At 41.0% G+C, this 23,212-nt stretch overlaps 1 protein-coding gene across 12 annotated transcripts in view; it reads left to right on the top strand.

Moving 5' to 3' along the window:
* Window positions 1–23,212, top strand: part of hdac5 (histone deacetylase 5) — a 338,699-nt gene that overhangs the window by 257,340 nt on the left and 58,147 nt on the right. For 10 of the 12 annotated variants that reach the window (XM_070864414.1, XM_070864416.1, XM_070864417.1 and 7 more), the window contains 2 exons: window positions 15,461–15,641; window positions 21,459–21,592. In XM_070864414.1, the coding sequence (XP_070720515.1) occupies window positions 15,461–15,641; window positions 21,459–21,592 (315 nt within the window). The remainder of the gene's footprint in view (window positions 1–15,460; window positions 15,642–21,458; window positions 21,593–23,212) is intronic. The other 2 variants (XM_070864421.1, XM_070864411.1) reach the window with 1 other exon arrangement.

Here is a 23,212-nt window from a genome sequence, read left to right as displayed (position 1 = left end):
AAGTACTATGTCATTTTATTCAGCACAACAGTTCTACAATTGTTTTTGTGAAGTGTGCAAACTAGTTTACTTATTTGATTTGGACCTAATGGCCTGTTTCTGTGCTGTAGAATTATATGCATCACACTTGCCTTGAGTCAGAAGGTTGTAGATTTAAGCTCCTCTCCAGTAAGAGCTCATAATTTACACAGACTTTCCAGTGCAGCACTGAGGGTGTTTCATTGTTGGAGGTGTTTTTTTTTATGAATTAATCTTTAAACCAAGGCCCCAACTGCCTGTCGAAGTGGGCATAAAAAAATCCTATGGATCTTTTTGAAGAAGCATAGGGAGTTTTCCTGGTGGCCTGGCCAACAATTGTCCAGCGACAGCAAAACGGATTAACCAGTCATTCATTTCATTGCGGTCTGTGGGACGATGCTGTATGCAAATTAGCTGCTGACAAACGACTGATTACATTTCAAAAATAATTGGCTGTGAAGAGTCTTAAAACATTCTGAGGATGAGAATTGCAATATATAAATGCAAGTTCTTTATTTCAGTCTCTCTGCATCGTACACTTTCCACAGCTGAGAAGGTGAACTTGGAGACCTCTGCTTGAGTCTGTATTAATACTAATGTATAGTAGCCACATGGAGAGTGCTAGAGCAGTCCTGGGTGAGTGGCTGTCTGATTTTTATTTTTCCCCTCCCTGTATAGAAATGCACATAGTGCCCCATGTTAACACTGTTGAGATTGAGTACTCTTGATGTGGCGAAGTGCAGGCATAAGTCAGTATCCTACAGCAAATTGTATTGGAACTCTAGTACAATACACTCTTGTTTATGCTACTGCAATTAGGAACTCCATGTGCATTTCCATTTTACATCAAGATGTTCCAGATTGCATATGCAGAATTGTAGAAGACATTGAGTACTGCAGAATGATAATGTAAGTGTGCAGTATTTGAAGCAAAATTGGGCCAGGGAAGTTTATTTTTAAATTAAATTTAAGAAATAATGGGCTAGCAATTGCATTGGCTTACCGCCTGGTTTCTGGGTGGTATTGGCCATTGTGGGTGATAACCAGGTCGGCGAGAAATTGCCCAGCTGAGTTACGCTGGCGGTTTTGAAGCACCGTCCTCAGATCGCCCTGGTGCGATATGTGGCTCAGCGGTGACCTATAGGTAAGTATGTAAAAAAGCGCCCACGAGAATCAACGATAGGTGAGTAGCTCTGCAAGAAAAAGGTTAGTAATTAGTTTTTATTGCTCATTATTTTAAAATTCTGTTGTGATTTAGATTTAAAGGGTCTTGAGAAATCAGCGCAGGTAAGGAAAGCAGTGCAGCAGATGCTCAGACACAGTGAAAGAATTCAAAAACACATAGCAGCAACTTACCTCTAACCCCACCCGAAGGCTGTCCGGTCCCATTCTCAGTCCTTGGTTCACACACGTAGTCCAGTCCCATTCTCGGTCCCCGGTTCACAGAGAGAGAGTTTCCTGTGGACCAGACCGGGAGACTGCAGACTGAGAATGGGACCGGACCAGCAAGTCCTTCAGGCGGAGTTGGAGGTAAGTTGCAGCTATGTGTTTTTCAATTCTTTTAATGTGTTGGGAGCTGGCTGTACATTGTGACCAAAGCTCGCATTGTGACCCTGGTTACCAAGGCAGCCCGATCTTTTTGGCGCAGATCAAGGCTCCACCCCCAAAACTAAAGGTCAGGTTAGGCCACGCCAAAATGAAGAAATCCAACGAGGAAACTTGGAACTTTTTTTTTTGGTGTACTTGGGTCCCAAAAAATCAGGCGTAACTCTTCAAGTACTCCCCAAAAAAATGCTTTGGGAAAAGTTGAGTTCTATATTCCTGAGTTTTAAATGAAGTACAATATAAATTCGTAGAATTCAACTGATATTTTGAAAATGACTGCATTTCGGAAAGATTCACGAGGAGTGGAAGCATAACTTAATTTTGTTTTTAAAAGATTGAGACATGCATATAAACTGTAGACTTGTCAATTTAACATCACTTGTAGGAGAAACCTGGAAAAGCACAGCTCGATAAAGGATCATTATCAAAGATTCAGATAGGAGAGGTCATGTTTAATTAACTCGCAGGAGATTTCAACAATATGACTGTCATGGGAAGGAAGTGAACATTGAATATTAAAATTTTCAAAAGTTTTTGACAACTTTTCAGATCAGAAAGTGAGTGAAAAATATTGTCAAATAGAAAATTGACTTGAATATCTAGGTATCCATGAATGGAAATTTTTGAATAGGGCAGGCACATGTTATGAACAAGGTACTTTAGGGATGGGTCTTGGGACCCTCTAGTTATTTATGTCACTTGGATCAGGGTGTTGAATACAAGGCTGAAGCGTTCACAACCTGTTCAGCCAGAACAGAGTGGATGATCCATCCCGACCTCTTCCTGAGATCCCACCATTACAGATGCCAATCTTTAGCCAATTTGATTCACTCCATGTGATATCAAGAAAAGGTTTAGCACACTGGATACAGCAAAGTCTATGGGCTCTGACAACATCCCGGCTATAGTGCTGAAGACTTGTGCCCCAGAATTAGCCGAGCCTTTAGCCAAGCTGTTCCAGTGTAGCCACAACACTGGCATCTACCCGATAAAGTGGAAAATTGCTACGGTATGTCCTCTCCAAAAAATCCACTCTGTGTAGTCAAGCAGCACTTGCTCACCAATAACGTGCTCACAAATGCTCAATTTGGGTTCCGCCAGGAACACCTGACTCCTGACATTACAGCCTTGATCCAAATGTGGACAAAAGAGCTGAATTCCAGAGGTAAGGTGAGAGTAGCTGTCCTTGACACGGAGGCAGCATTTGACCGAGTATGGCACCAAGGAGCCCTAGTGAAATTGAAGTCAATGGGAATCGGGATGGTGGGGGGGGGGGGGGGGGAACTCTCCACTGGCTGGAGTCACACCGAGCACAAAGGAAGATGGTTGTGGTGGTTGGAGGTCAATCATCTCGGCTCCAAAAAATCGCTGCCGGAGTTCCTCAGGGCAGTGTTCTAGGCCCAACCATCTTCAGCTGATTCATCAACGACCTTCCCTTTATCATAAGGGCAGAAGTGGGGATATTCACTGATGATTGTACAATGTTCAGTTCCATTCGCAATTACTCAGATAATGAAGCAGTCCTTGCTCGCATGCAGTAAGACCTGGACATCATCCAGGCTTGGGCTGATAAGTGACAAGTAACATTCACAACATGCAAGTGCCAAGCAATTACCATATCCAACAGTAGAGTCTAACCACATCTCCTTGACATTCAGTGGCATAACCATCGTCGAATCCCCCACCATCAATATCCTGGAGATCACCATTGATCAGAAACTTAACTGGACCAATCTCTCAAACACTGGCTACAATAGCAAATCAGAGTCTGGGTTTTCTGTGGCAAGTGACTCAACTCCTGACTCCCCAAAGCTTATTCACCACCTACAAGTCAGGAGTGTAGTGTAATGTAATACTCGCCACTTGCCTGGATGAGTGCAGCTTCAATAACATTCAAGAAGCTCGACATCATCCAGATCAAAGCAGTCTGTTTGATCAGCACTCCATCCACCACCTTAAACATTCACTCCCTCCACTACCGACGCAACGTAGATGCAGTGTGTACTGTCTCCATGATGCACGGCAGCATCTCCCAAACCCGTGACCTCTACTACCTAGAAGGACAAGGGCAGCAGGTGCATGGGAACACCACCACTGCTATGTTTCCCTCCAAGTCGCACATCATCCTGAATTGGAAACATATTGCCATTCCTTCATCATCCTGGGTTAACTCCCTTCCTAACAGCACTGTGGGAGCAACTTCACTACATGGACTGCAGTGATTCAAGAAAGCGGCTCAAAACCAAAAGCAAGCAAGCAAGCTAATTATGGGGCACTATGGATGAATAAAGAACTGAAGGAAAAATTGAATCTAAATAAAAAGACATACAAGATACTAAAGGAGAAGAGAAGGAGAAAATGAAATATGGCGAACTTGGGAGAGAAGTTTTAAAAAAAAAACATCAGGAAGGCAAAGAGTAATTACAAAATCAACATGTCAAGGAATATAAAAAGAAATAATAAAATGTTCCATCAACACCTAAATAACAAAAGGAAAATTAAAGTAGGGATAGGGCCACTAAAGGATGAACAAGATAAATTCACAGGCAGTGACAGAGAAATGACAGAAGTATTGAATAACTACTTTGCCTCTGTTTTTACTAAAAAGATAACGAAATAGATACTTTACACGAGGATGAGCTTAAAAAGAATATTAATACAGTTTGGATAGAAAGGGAAAAAAATAATTGACAAACTAGCAAAACTAAAAGATAAAACCCCAGGTACCGGATGGTATGCACCCATGCATTCTCAAGGAAACTACAGAGGCACTAGTTTTTTTTTTCTATATATATTTTTTTTTCCATAGAAGAGAGCTGGCGGACAGCTAATGTTCCTATATACAAAAAGGAAGATAAAGAAAACCTGTGAACTAATAGATCAGTCAGCTTAATGTCAATGATAGGGAAAGATACTGTAATCTATACTAAAATAAGTGGCAGGAGATCATGTAGAGACAAAAAATATAATAAATAAGAACATAACATAAGAATTAGGAACAGGAGCAGGCCATCTAGCCCCTCGAGCCTGCTCCGCCATTCAACAAGATCATGGCTGATTTGGCCGTGGACTCAGCTCCACTTACCTGCCCGCTCCCCGTAACCCTTAATTCCCTTATTGGTTAAAAATCTATCGATCTGTGACTTGAACACATTCAATGAGCTAGCCTCAACTGCTTCCTTGGGCAGAGAATTCCACAGATTCACAACCCTCTGGGAGAAGAAATTCCTTCTCAACTCGGTTTTAAATTGGCTCCCCCATATTTTGAGGCTGTGCCCCTAGTTCTAGTATCCCCGACCAGTGGAAACAACCTCTCTGCCTCTATCTTGCTATTCCTTTCATTATTTTAAATGTTTCTACAAGATCACCCCTCATCCTTCTGAACTCCAACGAGTAAAGACCCAGTCTACTCAATCTATCATCATAAGGTAACCCCCCTCATCTCCGGAATTAGCCTAGTGAATCGTCTTTGTACCCCCTCCAAAGCTAGTATATCCTTCCTTAAGTAAGGTGACCAAAACTGCACGCAGTACTCCAGGTGCGGCCTCACCAATACCCTATACAGTTGCAGCAGGGACCTCCCTGCTTTTGTACTCCATCCCTCTCGCAATGAAGGCCAACATTCCATTCGCCTTCCTGATTACCTGCTGCACCTGCAAACAAACTTTTTGGGATTCATGCACAAGGACCCCCAGGTCCCTCTGCACTACATAACATGGATTCCAAAAGGCTAAGTCATGCTTAACTAACCTGATAGAATTCTTTGAAGAGAAAACGAAAAGAGTAGACCAGGGTAATGTAGTAGATGCCACATAGTTGGATTGTCCAACGGCCTTTAATAAGGTGACAAAGGTTAGGGCATGTGGAGTCAGGAGACAAATAGCTGAATGGATAGCAAATTGCTAAAAAAATAGAAAGCAGAGAGTAGGGGTGAAGGGTTGTTTTTCAATTTGAAGCAGGTAGAAAGTGATGGTCCACAAGGATCAGTGCTGGGGTCACGGTTATTCATAATTTACATTAATGTTTTGGACTTCGGAATAAGTAATTCAATATCAAAATTTGCAAACTGGGAGGTATAGCAAACACTGAGGAAGAATGTAACATAATACAAGAAGCCATTCGAAAACTTGCAGACTGGGCAGTTAAGTGGCAAATGAACTTTTAACATGGACAAATGTGAGGTGATGCACTTTGGTAGGAAACAGAATCATCACCTACACCTCAAAATAAGAAACTGAATGGGGTAGAAGAGCAAAGGGATCTAAGGATACGGGTGAACAAATCATTAAAAGCAGCATCGCAGATCAGTAAAGCAATTTAAAATGCTAACAAAGCACTGGGATTTATTTCTAGGAACTTAGAATTTAAAAGTAGTGAAGTTATATTAAACTTATATAGCATCCTGGTCAGACCACACTTGAAGTGCTGTGCACCAGTTTAAAAAATTAAGAAATTATAAGGCGATCAGGAATTCAGAGTGATTTCACATGGAGATTACTACAGAATAAGGTACTAGGGAAGGCCATTTAATCGAATAATAAATAAATGGGTTGACGAGACAATGAAGTGTGCTTGTGGAGGAAGTGAGGATCGAGGGAAATGGTGAAAAAATGGGATTGATATCAATTAAAAAGAATAGACGTTTGGGTAAATCGCCTTTTCCTGTTCCGAAAATGTCCTGTGTGTGTCTGTGTGGAGCAGTTACAAAAGCAAAATACTGTGGATGTTGGAAATCTGAAGTAAAAACAGAAAATGCTGTTAATATTCAACCACGGTAAAACTGATTTTTTTTAAATAAACAAGCTTAAAACTAGAATTAATTTGGATTTTAGTTCATTTGATTACATTTTAGAAATATGTTTGGAGAAGTTTGCAAGCAAGGTCAGATCCTGAACCAACCAGTTCTAAATATTTTGCTTTACTCAGCTATTTACAATCTATATTAATGATCTAGATGAAAGGACCAAGTGTAATGTATCCAAGTTTGCTGACGATACAAAGCTAGATGGGACAGTAAGCTGTGAAGAGAACACAAAGTGACTACAAAGGGATATAGACAGATAAAGTGGGCAGTGGGGTGGCAGATGAGTATAATGTAGGGAAATGTGAGGTCATTCACTTTGGTAGAAAGAATAGAAAAGCAGAATATTTTTTAAATGGTGAGAAACTTTTAAATGTTGGTGTTGAGAGACTTGGATGTCCTTGTGCAAGAAACACAGAAAGCGAGCATGCAGGTGCAGCAAGCAATAAGGAATGCAAATGGCATGTTGTCCTTTAGTGCAAGGGGGTTGGAGTATAAGAGTAAGGAAGTCTTGCTGCAATTGTACAAGGCCTTGGTGAGGCCAAGGCACAGTTTTGGTCTCCTTATCTCTTGCCTTGGAGGCGGTACAACGGAGGTTCACCAGATTGATTCCTGGGATGAGAAGGCTGTCTTATGATGATAGATTGTATAGAATGGGCATATACTCTCTGGAGTTGAGAAAAATGAGAGATGATCTCATTGAAACATATGAGATTCTGTAGGGGATTGACAGGGTAGATGCTGAGAGGTAGTTTCTCCTGGCTGGAATATCTAGAACTAGGGGCCACAATCTCAGGATAAGACGACAACCATTTAAAACAGAGATGAGGAATTTCTTCACTCAAAGGGTTGTGAATCTTTGGAATTCTCTGTCCCAGAGGGCTGTGGATGCTGAGTCTCTGAATATATTCAAGGCTGAGATATAGATTTTTGGAGTCATGGAGAATTAAGGGATATGGAGATTTGGCGGGAAAGTGGAGTTGAGGTCGATGATTAGCCATGATATTGAATGGCAGAGCAGGCTTGATGGGCCATAGGGCGTACTCCTGCTCCTATTTCTTATGTTATGTTTAAAAGCTGGCACAGTACCGCAGTTGCTGCAGTCTGGAACCTGTATTTGCTGAGTGCTAGTCTTGCATGCTTAAACTCAAATTTAAAAAGCAGCATTAGTTGGCATCCAGGCTCGGCCAAAGTATAGAAATGAGTTTTGCTGTGTCTTGACCAAGTAATCGAAGCACATTATGGCGGTTGAAAGCTCCCTATGGGGTGTATCATCACCAATGCTAACGTTGCGAACTGTAATCCACTTAGGTTCCAATGTGATCTGAAGTGAAGTGGAACGAAAGCATCCTCGAGAAATTTCATTCCAATTCACTTTGGAGTTAGGTTGAGTCCTGCCTCCAAATTGACACAATGGCCCGGATTTTCCGGGGCCTGTGACCATGTACACGTACTTGGCCGTAAGTGCCTTGCAAATTCCAGATTTGCGCATGTGTGAAAACCCAGAACTTGCGATCTGTCAAGAATCTTTGGGTGATTCCTATTCAGCTTATGGGGATTACGTACGTGAATGGAATCCCCATAAGCATAATGGGAATGCCCTTTCTGATTGGTTGAGCCGGCCCACATATAGAGACCCAGGATCGCGAGTCTCCATGGATCTAGGGTCATCAGGTAGCTGCGTAAATTTATTGCAGTCGGAGACATACATCTGCGAGAAGCCTCCGACAGCAAATTCAGGCCCAATAACTTTAGTGTCAGTGGAAAGCGAAGATCCTTTGCACTTGCAGTACCACCAATGTAAATCACCATCAATTAGTTGAAAATACTGAAATCTATGGAAAGTTCACAGAACAGATTTTTCTAGGGCTTTGGCTAAGAAAGCATGGAAAGAGCAAACATTAAATGTTTATCTGTAAGTACCATTGTTTTCTAGGTGAGGTTACAGTTCATTATGGAAAAAAAAGTAAAAGTATTAATATTCTCGAATTTTAGTTCTGATGTAACCATGCTATTTTCACAGGTTTGTTGAATAAGTGGTGTGGTATTTCTATTGCTAGATTTGTCAACCACTTTGCTTTAAATGGAGACTGGGGAGGCTTGCTGCTGAAGTTGGGAGAGAATAGAGAGGCCATGGTATGACAAGTGGGAACACTTGGCAAGAAACCAGGAAGAACAGGGCTGCGTCCAAAAGCAAAGGGGCTGTGTCCGCAGTGAACTTAGGAGCAAGTGCCCACATGGTCAATTTCTTTGTTGTAGATCTTGGATCTGATTGGTCAGTGGGAACCATGCAGTGTTACAAGGCATATGATTAGCAGGGAGAAATTAATCAACTTGATTAAAAAGTCACAAACATTCAAGATAGTCAGTTTTTTTTAGATAGCTAGGCGCCAACAAAAACTCAAAAGTTATGTTTACAATGGATTTGAACATTAGTATTGTAGAAAAACATATGCTATTTTCATTAGTTGTGATGTTTTGCCCTTACTGGAACTTTTAAGGCTTTGAGGTACGAGTCTAATTTCTCATGTAGTCGAGTCACTTCTTTATGGTACCAGTTTCCTTTACAAAACTTCACTAATATCAATTATAATGAAATGTTGAAAAAGTGCCGTTTTCATCAAGTTAACCCAATAAACTACAGTTACTACTTCTTCGTGAAAGGCAGGTGGCATTGTGAATATAAAGCACATTATTGAAGCGTGTGCTTTGCTTTATGTATGATTGCTGCTTTTGAGGTAATTTTTACATTCACAAAGGAAATTTGCAATGACAATTACTTTGCAATTTAGTGCAAATATATTATTGATCTCTTAAATCTGTTGGGAGGTGATCTAGTTTTTGAAAAGAAAATTGTATCTTGCACATAAAAAGAAGCATCATCGCTGGAAACTGAATGAACTCCACCTCTAATTAAAGTAGGAATCTTGACAAGTATAATATTGGACTGATGTCTGTTTAGTGATGCAGTATTTTTGCCATACCTTGGAAATCATACAATACCGATTTTGAGAATAAATTGGTCATTACAAGGGGGGAAAAAACCCTTGGTCAGACCGTGGTCTCCCTATTTTCTGTCGCCCTCATAAGCAGGCCTCGCTACTCTCAGTACAGGTGCTTCTGCCCAGATCAACAGCTGGGCCTGCCTCAGCTTCAGTTCCTAGGCCTTGACTGAGGCCTGCTGCTGCATTTCATGGAATGAACTATTCAATACAAAGAATGTTTTACTTTTAAATTAAAAATATACAAAAAGGATTTAACATCAAAGCCCATTATCTGAATTCAGCATTTTAGAGCTTTTTAAATCATCTGGTGGAGACTATGCACCATGTTCAGTGGCAATGTGTCACAAGGGTATAAAATGAACTTCATACCAGGAACGTGGAGCACTTCATGAAATATGGGGGAGTTGATTTTTTTCTTATTTTGAAAAAGGTTATTGTCAAACATGTCTGATGATGTCATCCATTTTCACAATCTCATTATTCCCACGGTTGTATGCCTAAGATCTTGGATACAAACTATGCATCTGTACTATGCCTAAAGGTGCGCATACTGATTTTCAAGATTAGCCATAGAGCTATAACATGAAGTTACAATGTTGTAGCTTAGAAAAATGTTTTGTAAATTGCTAGTTTGCTGTAAAATATCATGTTGGCTTTTGCGTGTGTTTCTTTTTGCTCCAAACAAAGAAGCTAGATATCATGGCCATCTTTCATTCCACAAAAAATGTTGGTTGTCTGCCATTAAATAACTGGAAGCAGCTTTCATTGCAGCACTATGCCTAAACATGGGGATGTTTTAAATTCACTGAGAAGGGATAAACAATAATGGGTACCTTTACTTATCTAATAATTAAAAGATAATTAATGAAATTGTACATCATTTTAAAATAAATAGTGAAATAACACGAGACAAGTATTTTTCTACATTGATCGAAAGAACACTTTGTTTGGGAAGTTTCTTGGGTTGAAGGAAGAGTTCCTGTTAACAGACATTGATGTGTAAGGCCCCCGATGCTGGTTTAGTTAGCATGTTTGCAATAATAAAGATGGCAATGTACTAATCAAGTGCCCTGTGATTTTGTAATTTTGCTGCCAAGATTATCACAAATACCAGTTTAAATGAGTGTTTTACTACTGGAATCCCTTAAAAGTTGATAACTAAGTGTCTCCTTAAATACAGCTATCGCTGTTTCCAGTGCAGTTAGAGTTCATGTATTGTTATATAGCGGCATATTTTGTTCTAATTCTTTTTTTCCTGTATGGTCTACTCATATCCATGTACATAGAAATTATTTAAAAATGGGGGCAATTCTTTAAATTTCTTTAGCGTTTTAATTTGTATAGATTGTGTACAAAAAAAAGTTATTTTGAGTTAATAATTTTGAATTCTAAATTGGTTGCAGTTGTAAAGTGATAATTACCACACTAAACTAATTGGGCACGTGATTTATTCTGATTTAATTACTGGAGAGCAGTGAGCCTTGGCGGTAATTTTGGAGGATAAGATGCAAATGCTGCAGATAAGTCAATGTACATACCTCCCACCAGTCTTGATTTGTTAAAGAAAGAAAAATTGTCATTGTTAACAAAGTAGATTTTAAAATTATTTTCCATTTCTATCCTTCCAGACAGGAGAGCATTATTTTATTTTTAATTCTAGACACTTCTCCAGCTGAGAAAGTGGTTTGCAACCTGCTCTCGTGTCTTGATGACTCGTTGCTTAAGCTGATGAAAGTTATCCAGGTGCCTCAGATGCTATTTTCCCATTTTCCAGAGGGGAAATGCCTGCATTTTACTTATCATCCCAAACCTCCTAACATCTCGGTCAAGATTTGAAAATTTGTCATGTGGAGAGAATTGCAGGCACGAACCTACATCTGTGATTCCACATCTGGAGCACTTTGTCATTTCTGAGCACTGCACCTCAGGAAGGATGTTTGGCCTTGGAGTGGGTGTAGTGCATATTCACCAAAATGATACTGGGGCTAAAAGGGTTAAACTATGAGGGGAGGTTGCGGAGACTAGGATTGTATTCCCTTGAGCATAGAAGATTAAGGGGTGATCTAATTAAGGTGTTTTAAGATGATTAAAGGATTTGATAGGACAGATAAAGAAACTATTTCCTCTGGTCGTGGAGGCCAGAACAAGGAGGCATAACAACCTGATAATTCAGGGATAGGCTGATCAATGTGATGTCAAGAAGCACTTCTTCACACAAAGGGTGGTGCAAATCTGGAACTCTTTCCCCCCCCCCCCCAAAAAAAAACTGCTGAGGTTAGGTCAATTGAAAAATTCAAAACTGAGATTGCTCATTTTTGTTGGGTAAGGGTGTTAGGGGAAATGGAATTGAGAATCAAATCTGTCGTGATCTAATTGAATGGCAGAATGGTCTATTCTTGTTCCTATGATTTGTACAACACTGAACCACTGTCACCTCTATCATCTTTAAGCTTGCTCTGCAAGCAGAATAAAAAAAATAGATTATGTGGTGTTTTTAACCCCATGCCCCAATCATTTTGTTTTGTTTAGTGGTTAATTGTGTGCTTTTGAAGGTGAGAATGTCACTGTTGGTGATTGTAATGGGGTTGGGGGGGTGGGTGGGGGAGGAGAGAGAGGAATATTGATTTATGCTGTGCATTTTCATCCTGAAAAAGAGGGATGCAACTGTTCAAACCCATTTCTGTTATAATGCTTGGAGTCAGCAGCAAGTGGAGAATTTCATTAAGTCCTTCTGGCCTGGAATCAAGCCTAAATTCCAGAATTGAAAGGACTTTGTTCTAAATGGCTACAGTCAATAATATACAGAATCCGGACTCCAGGACGATCAGTGGCAGGGTCGTCCGGCATCCGGACCCTGCGACTGTGCTGACCTCGGAGCCCCGCCTCTGCCCTTACCTTGGGGCCTCGCCCCACTCACCTCACTGCCGCTGCCCTTACCTCGGGGCCTCCTCTTTGGCCCACCCGATGACCGACTCGGCAAGGCCCCGCCTGACATGAACAGCTCCTCAGCGGGCCCCGGCCCACCCAACGACCTCCTCAGCGGGGCCCTGCCAAGAGCTGTTCGTGTCGGGCAGGCTGGCGAGGAGGCCCCGAGGTAAGGGCAGTGGCGGTGAGGTGAGCGGGGCAAATCCAGGCTGCAAAAAGAAAAGGTGGGATAGAAATAGTAGATTGTATCACATTATGGAGTTGTTGTTCCAATTTCTTCTGCAGATCTCGATTGGTTTGAATGCTTTTCTCAAGCTGTTGTCGTAGCAACTGAACGGCTGTCAGCTCCATCTGCAAGGTTTGGATGCGGCTGTACAAAAATATAATAAAGAAGCAGCATCATGGGAAGCAAAAAGAACAAGAACTAAACCGAGCTCCTCATACAGATGCAGCGGTTCCCCCCACCCCACCCTTCCTGACGTTCCTAAATCCGGAAATACCCGAACCTGGACTCGGGTGTTTCTGGATTCGTGACGTCAGAAAGCAAGTCAAAAGTTCGGAAAAGCCCGGAATCCATAACGGCCTCGGTCCCGAGGGTTCCGAATTTTAGGCGCTGCACCTGCATTTAATGAAAAGCTGCTGCCGTGCTATAAGCTGCTGTTGAAATTGTTTATTCTTTGACTCTAAAATAATTAAAATCTTTATTAAATTGTATTCACAAATAGAATGTATTTTTATTATACATATGTGTATATGTGTTACACACATGAAAAAGTGCAGGGAAAAAAGTTAATGGAAACTGATAAAATCTTGCGCATCTTTAAATTTAATGTCAAGAAAGTTACATTTTTTTAATAGGTGAGAAGATGAACTGTCTCACATAATGCAATGTGGGTGGAATTCCCTCCTGTGCAGAATGGCTGTCACTGCCTTTCCCTTCTATGTTGGTATGCAGCTCTAAGCAGTTTATGGGAAACAGATGCTTTTTATTTTATTCTTGCTGCCTGACATTGTCCTGTTGGCAATATTAAAAATATTTTCAAAGCTAACTTAAATTATAGTGTCTCCTAAGTAAATATATTGGATAAATACACTGGGGAATTTTAAGATGTCTGTCATTGACTTTTGGCATTCTTCAAAAGACTTGGCCACAAGCTCAATTTTTTTTTCATAACATATTGAGAAAGGCAACTGATTTTTTTCGTATGATGTTGTGGCCTCCAACCTCTTAGTACAAAGGATCTAGTATTTACAACAAATGTCTTCCTTCAGAAACTGCGAATCATCTTTTCAGACTTCCTGTTTCTGACAGCAGCTAAAAAGGTTTATGATAAATGTCATTCGCTGATTTGCTTTAGGCATATTCTGTGTGTTATAATGGTGCTCAATGAGTCTTTTTTGCAGTAATTAGACTCGAGGCAGTCTGTTTTAGAAAGGGATGAATTCTAGAAGGAAAGGTCAAGGTTAGCAATCTGACTGAACCACAGATCTCTTAAGAAAAATGTAAAACTTCCTATAGGTACCGGTCAAGATAATATCTCCTTTGATTTTGGTAACTATGTTAACTTGACTGCTATTTTGTAGTGAAACACAGAGGGTTAAAAAGACTTCTTGCTGCGTAAAGTGTGGCCTGCCATCTGTTGCATAATAATTTTTAATATTTAGACCTTCCATCTAAGGTAAGCTCTTGGTTACAGCATAATCATCTATGAAGGCTCTAAGCAGAGAGAAGGTGCTTCCCCAAAGGGAGGAAGACAAAACTGAAGGGCAGGTCAATGCTTGTCAGTTTCATACTTCCCTGACCAACCATTTTTCAGCATAGTAGGCAGAAGCCTTAGAGGTGCACCTTCTCCCTGTCCTTCCAACAGATCGGTGCATTTAGAGGATCTTGGTAAAATGGAAAAACTATGGGGAGAAAAAGGTCACTTTAAAAAAAGTTAATTAGGCTTCAAGGTTTAGCACAAGGATTCAGAAGGTGGTTAAACAATCACCATCATAGGCAGTCCCTCAAAATTGAGGAAGTCTTGCTTCCACTCAAAGTAAGTTCTCAGGTGTACAGTCCAATACAGGAATTACAGTTTCCGTCACAGGTGGGACAGACGGTCGTTGAAGGAAAGGGTGGGTGGGGAGTCTGGTTTGTCGCACGTTCCTTCCACTGCCTGCGCTTGTTTTCTGCATGCTCTCGGCGACAAGACTTGAGGTGCTCAGCGCCCTCCCGGATGCTCTTCCTCCACTTAGGGCGGTCTTTGGCCAGGGACGTGTCGGTGTCGATGGGGATGTTGCACTTTATCAAGGAGGCTTTGAGGGTGTCCTTGAAACGCTTCCTCTGCCCACCTGAGGATTGCTTGCCATGTAGGAGTTCCGAGTGAGCCTAGCTTTGGGAAACAATAAGGCTGTATTGGTTTCTTGGGAAAAGACAAGGGAACCCTGTTTTAAGCAGTTTTTATTCAGGTGGCGCAAATGCAGGTTTTCAATTGTGAATCCTCTGATCTTGGTTAGTCTGTTAGGAGGCGACACAAAATAGATGTATACTTCCCCAAAGGAAGGAAAACTATGTGGGCAAGTTACTTTTGCCCACCTTCTAGTACTCAATAGTGTTAGCACAGATATGAGAGCAGGGTCATCTGCGCACCTTCAACCAGAGAAATTGGAAAATAATTTGGAGAGTAATCAGAAACATCATTGTACGTTCGTGTTTGAAGTTAATACAGATGGTGCCAGTGAAAATGAAAGTATTCCATGGTAGAAAGGTAAGCCTTAATGAAAGTAACTAGGTGAGAATGCCAATAATTGCTTGATCTAACTTTGTATAATGATGGTGGAAACACTTCAGAAGCTGTGGGATGCCAAGTGGGGAAAAAGAGGCTGTGAGAAATCTTAATATGTTTGCCTATTGTTGTAGTGAGCTAGAACAATGTGTTTATGAAATAGAAAATGACCTGACCTTTGGCTTGGTTTTCCTTCCTTGGGGAAAGTGCCTTGCCTCTGTTTAGAGCCTCCGTAGATGATTATGCTGAATTATTTTTATTTTAAATTATTTTTTTTTATTTTATTTTTTTACAGTAATGGAAAGTAAGTTCAGCTTTTTGTTTTTCAATTTTTACAGCAGCAATTCTTGGACCAGCAACGCATGCAACAGCTTCATGTGTATCAGGCTTCTGTAGCTATGGGAAGTATGTCTGTGACAGACAGGCATCAACCACTCTGCAGAGCCCAGTCCTCCCCAGCAACCGCAAACTTAAAAAATCCTGGTACTGAGAAACCTATCAAGCACCTTTTCACTACTGGTAAGGGAACTGCAGAAAAAGCTTCAAGCTCTCAAGTAATAGCTGTGTTAATGTCAATTAATGGGTAGACAGATTAATTCTACGAATCCACATCTAGAAACAAACATACTGGGAGCAAGGGCTTTGAAAAGTTAGCCGTTTGATACAATACTGACATATTATTCTTACTAAGGTTTACAAATACAATAGTGTTACATCTAGTATGGATGAGGAACAGTTATGAGGTTTAACTGTTCCTAGACGAAAGTAAGTATGCCCGGCTTACCAAAAGCTCAACTTATTTTATTGATTGTATATGTAACATAACTGGAGTTGACCCCATATAAAGGCATACATCATCCCAGCACGATTCTAATCCAGCTTTGCATTTTAAAGTACTATATTACTCGCATTGTATGGGATCACCAATTCAAGCACAGCCTACACAATCTTGATCTAGGTTTGGAATATTCTCTAGTAATGTCATTTTTAATGGTCAGCAGTCTATATATAGTTAATCAACTGCTAAATGTCACCTAGAGACAGTGATGCATTTTAAAATTATAATCACTTTTTCAATTATGTGTGAATTATAGGTTTTGTTAAATGGGAACTAAATCCCAGTGGTGAAGTCATTCCTTTTGTTGCATTACTCATTCTTCTTATAATTATCCTGAATGTTTCTTGTTTCTCTGGCCAGAATATGCTGCGGTCACTTATTTGGGACACTTCAACACAAAACACCACAAAATCTTCTTCCTGCTAATACATGAACCCTTTTTAACATTATCAATGACAGCTTACGCTTACATAGCACCTTTAATGTAATAAAATGCCCCAGAGTAGTTCACAAAAGTGGAAACGAACCAGAGACTAGGAAAGAAGCATTGAGGTAGAAACCAAGCCAAGACTGAAAGGGCTTTTGAAGGAGGTGAGAGAGTTGCTGAGGTGGTGTGACTTGGGTAGAATGTTCAAATACAGAGCTGAAACAGCTGAATGCTCTGCACAAAAAAGTGGAGCAAAGAAAAGGCGAAATGTGAAGAAGGCCAGAGGATGACAAAGGGCATATACAATAACATAGGGCTGAATTATCTTTGAGGTAGGGAAGAGTGAGGCCACAGAAGAATTTACAGATGATGGAAAAGGTTTTGAAAAAATGCGTAGGCAGATGGGGACTTTTGAGTGGGCCATGCAGCCCAAAAAAAAGTTTGAGGGGACATTAATTGACGGTCCTTGTTCCAACCTTCACTCCAGTACTCCTTCAGTAAAAAATATTGAAATTATTCAGCTAACTGTTATATCAATAACATAATGACAATGCAGACTCTGCTATAAAACCACATTGCAAATTGAATGGCCAAATGTGATAAAGGCAACAAATTTAATTCCCAACACAATAATAGCCTTCCCTTCATTTCTCAACCAAGTATCAACCCATGGTGCCTTTCTTATAATAACACTTTCTAATTCTACTATTCCTATGAGGTGCTACTCTCATTGCCTAAGCAAAGCTAATGAAAAGCTGTTGCTCATGTTGAGACCCTTAATATGCTCCTGGCCCAATGCCTGATGGTTGCTCGAGATATTGGTTGAGGGGGTGTTGAAGCAGAGGATGTGCTGACTTCCTCAGAAAGAGCAACTTGTACTGCTCTCATAGCATCACTGCCACTCGCTCTGGGCTGAGGCTCATTGCTTCCGCTGATCTATGGGAGAGCAGACTGCAGAAGATGAATAACTCCTGAAAGCCCCTATTTATTCGGTCCATCAATCTCTCAAAGGTCGAGCTGAGAGCCTGGATAGCAGCCGCTCGAGCTTTCACCAAGACTACAAAGGCTGGTGATACTGACTCCTGTTGTGAGGGCCTGGCTTCAGCATCCCTGGAGGTGGACACACTTTCCAGAGTAGACTGCAGAGTGCTGATACCTTGTGAGATGGTAGATGCCATACATATTGAAAGCAGACTCCTCCATATTTTTAGCCATGGTGCCGACAAGCTCTCCCTTTCTGGTATAACTGCTAGTCAGCGGCAAGCAGTTTTCTTTTCCTAGTTTAGGTCTCTGTAGTCCTCATCTCTGTCATGCTCAGTAGAGCTGGGAAAGGACCTTGTCCTCTGGAAAGCTTCTCTTGTGCTGTCCCTGCCACTAGTACCTGCTGATTTTCACTCATGTTGGGTGTTTCACCATGTGTAGACCCAATCTATGCTGGGGCTTAGGAGAGATGGAGCGCGTGGCGGTGCATCCTCAGAAGGATTTTCCTTCGCCGAGGTGTCATCCTCATTCATTTCTTGCTGAGAAGGACCAAGAGGAGAAATAAAAGGGACAAGAATTAAAATGGCACTGAGTGGCTGAACATTAGCAGGTGATAATCTTCAGAATGCAGCTTGAATTTGTGAAGCTGGCTGAATATTTGCTGAGGTGAATGAAGGGTTACAAGTAAAGTGCAAACGCATTGCTCCGTAAACCTACCAGCCTCGCCTTCTCCAATTCTCATAGCTTTTCTCAGGCAGTGAAAATGTCCAGGGCTTCCTGCTCTGTTTGGGTGAGGGCTAAGATGTCTGCTACTCCTCCGTCATGATATGTACTGTCTTCTACAGAAACAGAGCATGAGAGTTAGTGAGTGGCTATTGAACAGTTAAGTGGTGATGTGGAGGACTTCAGTATATAGTGCTTCTGCGGAGAGCTGGAGAAGAAGCAAGATAGAATTAGGATGGGGAGGTGATGAATGTAAAGCCAACTGTATGGAATGTGATGTGAAGAAGGAGTTCCAGCAAGAGTTGCTGGCTGTGCGAGTGCTAGAATGTGATAAGAAAATACTGTTAGTATGTGGTGTGATGCGAACAAAGGTAGAGGTGAGTTTGTTTGGATTGAGAAAGATGTGTTGCAGTGTGTCATTGTGATTGTATGTTGAAGGATGTGATGGAGGGAGGGAATTGTTGGGTGTGGTGGAGGAAGGGTGAAAGGAGTGTTGACACGTGTTGTTTATGGAGATTGAAGAACTGTACTTGCCCCTGCAGCTCTTGAAGTCATTGAACTTCTTCCAACATTGAACCCAGGCCCTGAAGGTGACGATGCTGGTGCTGACTCTCTCAGCCAATGCAGTTTAATTCTTGTAATGGTCCTTCTTTCAACAGTATAACAGTGAAATGTGGCATCAGTGAATTTCAGAGATGCATTCCTACTTTAGATACATATCGGGCAGCCACAAAAATGGGCAAGTTGCTAATTTCCCAATGTAATCGGATGGGCAGCTCAATCATATTAAAATGAGACACGGGAATTAAAAAGTTGAAAGCTTCTGCAGGAACCTGGCAGAATGCCACTCGATGGTACTGCCATAAAAGAAAGCAGCCACAGAGCCATGCACAGCAGCTGTTAATGGAAACAGGATTTGGGTTACCTCTGATCAGCGGGAGAATGGACATCAAGGAACCAAAAAGAGAGTCAACCAAATGGCCGTTAGACATTCCAAGATGCTGCCCTGTATACTTTGCAATCCGGTTGGCATTAAACTCCCCATACAGTCCCCAAAGATTTTCAATCTTTCATTCCATGCCTCCACATTTAGTTGCATGACTTGCCTCACGAAGCAGTGGAAAGTCTGCAAATGCTCCTGCATATACCATTTTCTCCAAGTTGCCCTGTAATGAGTTGAAAACCTATCAAATGTTGACACACACCAGGGCAGTGGTTTCCACTGATAGTCCAGCCATCTGCTGCGCCTGTTGGCAGAGGCCATGCAGATCCTCCGAAGGTGTCTGGTGCTCTGTTACTATCTCTCCATGGCAATACTCCTTAGATGATCATCCGCATGCTCTGCAGCCAGCAGCTGTCATGTCTTGTGTCTCCACTCAACTATATCAGGCTTCACTTCCACATCTGCATCCTCTGGTTTCCTTGTGCTTTTTATTTCACCAAGTGCTAATTATGCATCTACACAATCTGTATTCCCCCTTAGTGGGTGTCCCTGGGCTACTAAGTGCAGAGAGCGGTTAAATGACTGGGTGGGTGGGTGAGCGGGTGAGCGGTCATCAGTGTTGCCAGAGGTATATTGCGGACTGTAGTGTCTTGCTCTTCAGCATCGTCTCTTGGCTTTCAGCCTCTGGAGCAAAAACAGTACTGTTAATTTTGGTCTGCTTGAGCTGCATTCTATCTTAATCAGTTACTTTATGGATATTTTATGAGGAAAGTGGTAGCTGGTGGGCAGATTGAAGATTATATAGAGAAGCACTAAATAAGAAAAGATCTCATCAAATATAAGAAATAGGAGCTGGGTTAGGACATTTGGTCCTTCGAGCCTACTCCGCCATTCAACAAGATCATGGCTGATCTTCTACCTCAACTCCACCTTCCCACACTATCCCCATATCCCTTAATTCTCTTAGTTCCCAAAAGATTATCGAGCTCTGTCTTGAATATACTCAACAATTGAGCATCCACAACTCTCTGGGTTAGAGAATTCCAAAGATTCACAACCCTTTTGAGTGAAGAAATTTCTCCTCATCTCAGTCCTAAATGGCTAACCCCTTATTCTGAAACTGTGACTCCATGTTTTAGATTCCCCAGCCAGGGCAACCATTTTCTCAGCATTAACCCTGTCAAGCCCTTTAAGAATTTTATTTGTTTCAGTGAGATCACCTGTCATTCTTCTAAACTCTAGGGAATATAGGCCTAGTCTACTCAATCTTTTCTCATAGTGCAATCCTCTCATCCACTAAGCTACAGCGATTCTTGTATCTCCATCCACAACTGCCAGGCCCTTCCTCTAACCAAGGATTGCAATACTTCCAATTCAGTCTCTGAAAAGTTAGATATGCATCTTCTGTTGCAGCAGCCATTTAGTTCCATCTTGCAAGAGTGTGCTCACCCCTTTAGTGATCTGCAGTCCTTTAAATTACGATATTGCATCCTTGCTCAGCTCCTTTCCCGAATTTTTTGTTCCTGCCCTAGATAATCTGGCCAACTGCTTTTAGGTCAAATGCCCTTGTTCTGCAAAAATTATGGAAATTGGCTAACCTCAAGATTTCGATCCGATCTGCTTCCTCCGATTTCGGCGGGCGCAAGTCCCACCCTGCTGCACTTACTCTGCCCCATCCAGGACCCAGAAATTTCAGGGTCACTGTTGTTTTAGGTGTAGGGACTGGACTTGATCAGATTAAGAGTATTTCTCTCTACTGGCTGTAAGAATCCTAAGTGAAAGCAAAATACGGCAGATGCTGGAAATCTGAAATAAAAACAAAATACTGGAAAACACTCGACGGGTGAGGGAACATCTGTGGGAGAGAGAAATAGAGTTAATGCTTCAGGTCAATGAACTGGAATGTTGGAGAATCCTAAGTGAAATGTATGTGAGTTTTCATCATGAAATGTTCATAACTTGGCAATGTCATTCACAGAAGTTATAAGTATGACTGTGAGAGAAATTGATGTGCCACGTTAATGGGGTAGTTAGTGCTGTAAGTGGGGGTTATGGTTTATTGTTAAAGCAGAGAAGAGGAAGCTTTCTGCTGTACCTAACTATGCTATTCATAACCAAGCTTAACCAAGCTGTACCTGATCAGTTGTTGCTGTCAAAAGAAAAATTGGAGAAAATTGTTTCCTCTCAACACTAACATCCCTTGCCAAAGAAAATTCAGTTTAAAAATCAGACATTAAATGTATTTGAACTTCTTCCAGTAGTTGATTGTAAAATGTAACCTAGCAAAAATTAAAATCACAAGAAGTGCGTTGGATCATATTTACCTGATTGGTTCAAAATGTGTTGCATTGTTAAATAAAAATGTAAAATAGGTTACAGGGTGCTTTTAGTATGCCACTTTGTTAATTTCTTTCCTCTTTGTAGGTTTAGTCTACGACACTTTTATGCTGAAACACCAGTGCACTTGTGGGAACACTAACAACCATCCAGAGCATGCAGGGAGAATACAGAGCGTCTGGTCTAGGCTTCAGGAAACGGGGTTACTCAACAAGTGTGAGGTAAGAAAGCAGGGAAAGTGATGACCATGGCTCATAAAACTTTCCAAAAATACTGGAGCCACGTACAGTTTCCCAGGAATGAATGAATAAAAGAGGATTGTTTCAACGCACAAATGTTGACTTTTCAACTATGATCCTGAAATAACCATTGCGAACATATAATTTTGCCTCTATCTGCTTTCCCAATGTTCAGTTTTTTAAGTTTTTGAACACGTCAATCCTGGATAAGGATCTTAAATGTGTACATTCAATAAAGTAATTAAGTTCCATTGAATACAGTTGAAATGAGGGCCCTGTTATGAAATTGTGTGTGGTTCCTTTCCACTGAGACCTGAATTATGTTTGAAGCACCTGTTTATGGGCCAAGAATCTCAAAACTGACTAATTTGGAAATGTGGACCTGCACCTGAAAAGATGTGAAACATGCAACAGCAAATTAGACACTGATGTCTAATCCAAAACTGAATTTTGATCAAAGTCTACTTCATCCTGATACGGTGTTTGCATTAGCTTGAGAAGTAACAATTCATGTTGGATATGTGATGCATTGTTTTCAATGACCTTTTGCAACTTTTCTGAAAAGGCCTACAGTTACTATTTTTTGGCCAAAAGTGCTCCTTCTCAAGAGATCTTTAAGCTTATGGTCACGTTATTTGTTGTACAAACTATATGGAATGTCTGTTTATTAAAACATGAGGGTCAATTTGTATACTTTTCTAGGGTTTCCACCTTTTGTCCAGTCCAAAACTGGACAGGGATCGGACAAGGGAGCAAAGGAATTTGAAAAACCTTTGTGCACGTAGTAATAGGAAATGGGTTTGATCAAGCAGTGCAAAGGCAAAAAGCTGGTGCTAACACATCAAGAATGGAATTTTTCCTATTGTTTAATTTAGGATTATGGAATATCAAAATTCCCAGGCAATTAATCTGATACCATAACAGCTCAATTTACCTGGCAGTTCTGTAAAGTAATTGCAGCATATTTGTTGATTTGAAATCAATTTTACACTCAAGATATCAGGAAAGTTTATCATAGTCTTGAAGATCTTTGTTTTTATATTGGGTTTTAGGTTGGCTCCAATTGGTGCAAAACCCTAAATTAAAGCCAGATATACAAACTTCACAAAACTACAGACATATATGTTTTTAAAAACAAAAGTGAGCAGTAAATCGGTAACTAAAACAGGATGAAGTCTGATGTTCTCGGGATCTCTTGCCTCTTGTTCCCACTCCTGGTGTCTAGGCTTTGTCCTTGATTTGGAGGCTGCCTGCAGAATCTGGCAAAAAGTTGCATGCTTCAAATCTACCACGCTTGCGTGCGGTTTAAAACTCAGAAATTTCCGTAATGGACAGTAAGTTGGCATCTCTGGAATTATGTGATCCCAAATACTAGACAAAAATTGAGCCACACACAAAGGTTGGGCTTTTACTGCATGATTTGATTCTATTTTTTTTTTTAAAGTCTGTCAGGCAAAAAAATTAACTATTAGCAACCTTATTTGTCCTGTGTTGATGTGCTGTGGGGAGCCATCAATGATGTTTGGTCTTGAATACAAAATACTGCTCCTTTTTCAATGTATTAATTTAAAAATAAAAGGAGAATTGGGTGTGGCATAAGTG

The sequence above is a fragment of the Pristiophorus japonicus genome, chromosome 21 (genome assembly GCF_044704955.1).
Source record: "Pristiophorus japonicus isolate sPriJap1 chromosome 21, sPriJap1.hap1, whole genome shotgun sequence".
In the NCBI taxonomy this organism is placed as follows: domain Eukaryota; kingdom Metazoa; phylum Chordata; class Chondrichthyes; family Pristiophoridae; genus Pristiophorus; species Pristiophorus japonicus.
Note: the sequence above shows the minus strand (reverse complement) of the source record. Positions and strands in the feature narration are given on the sequence as shown.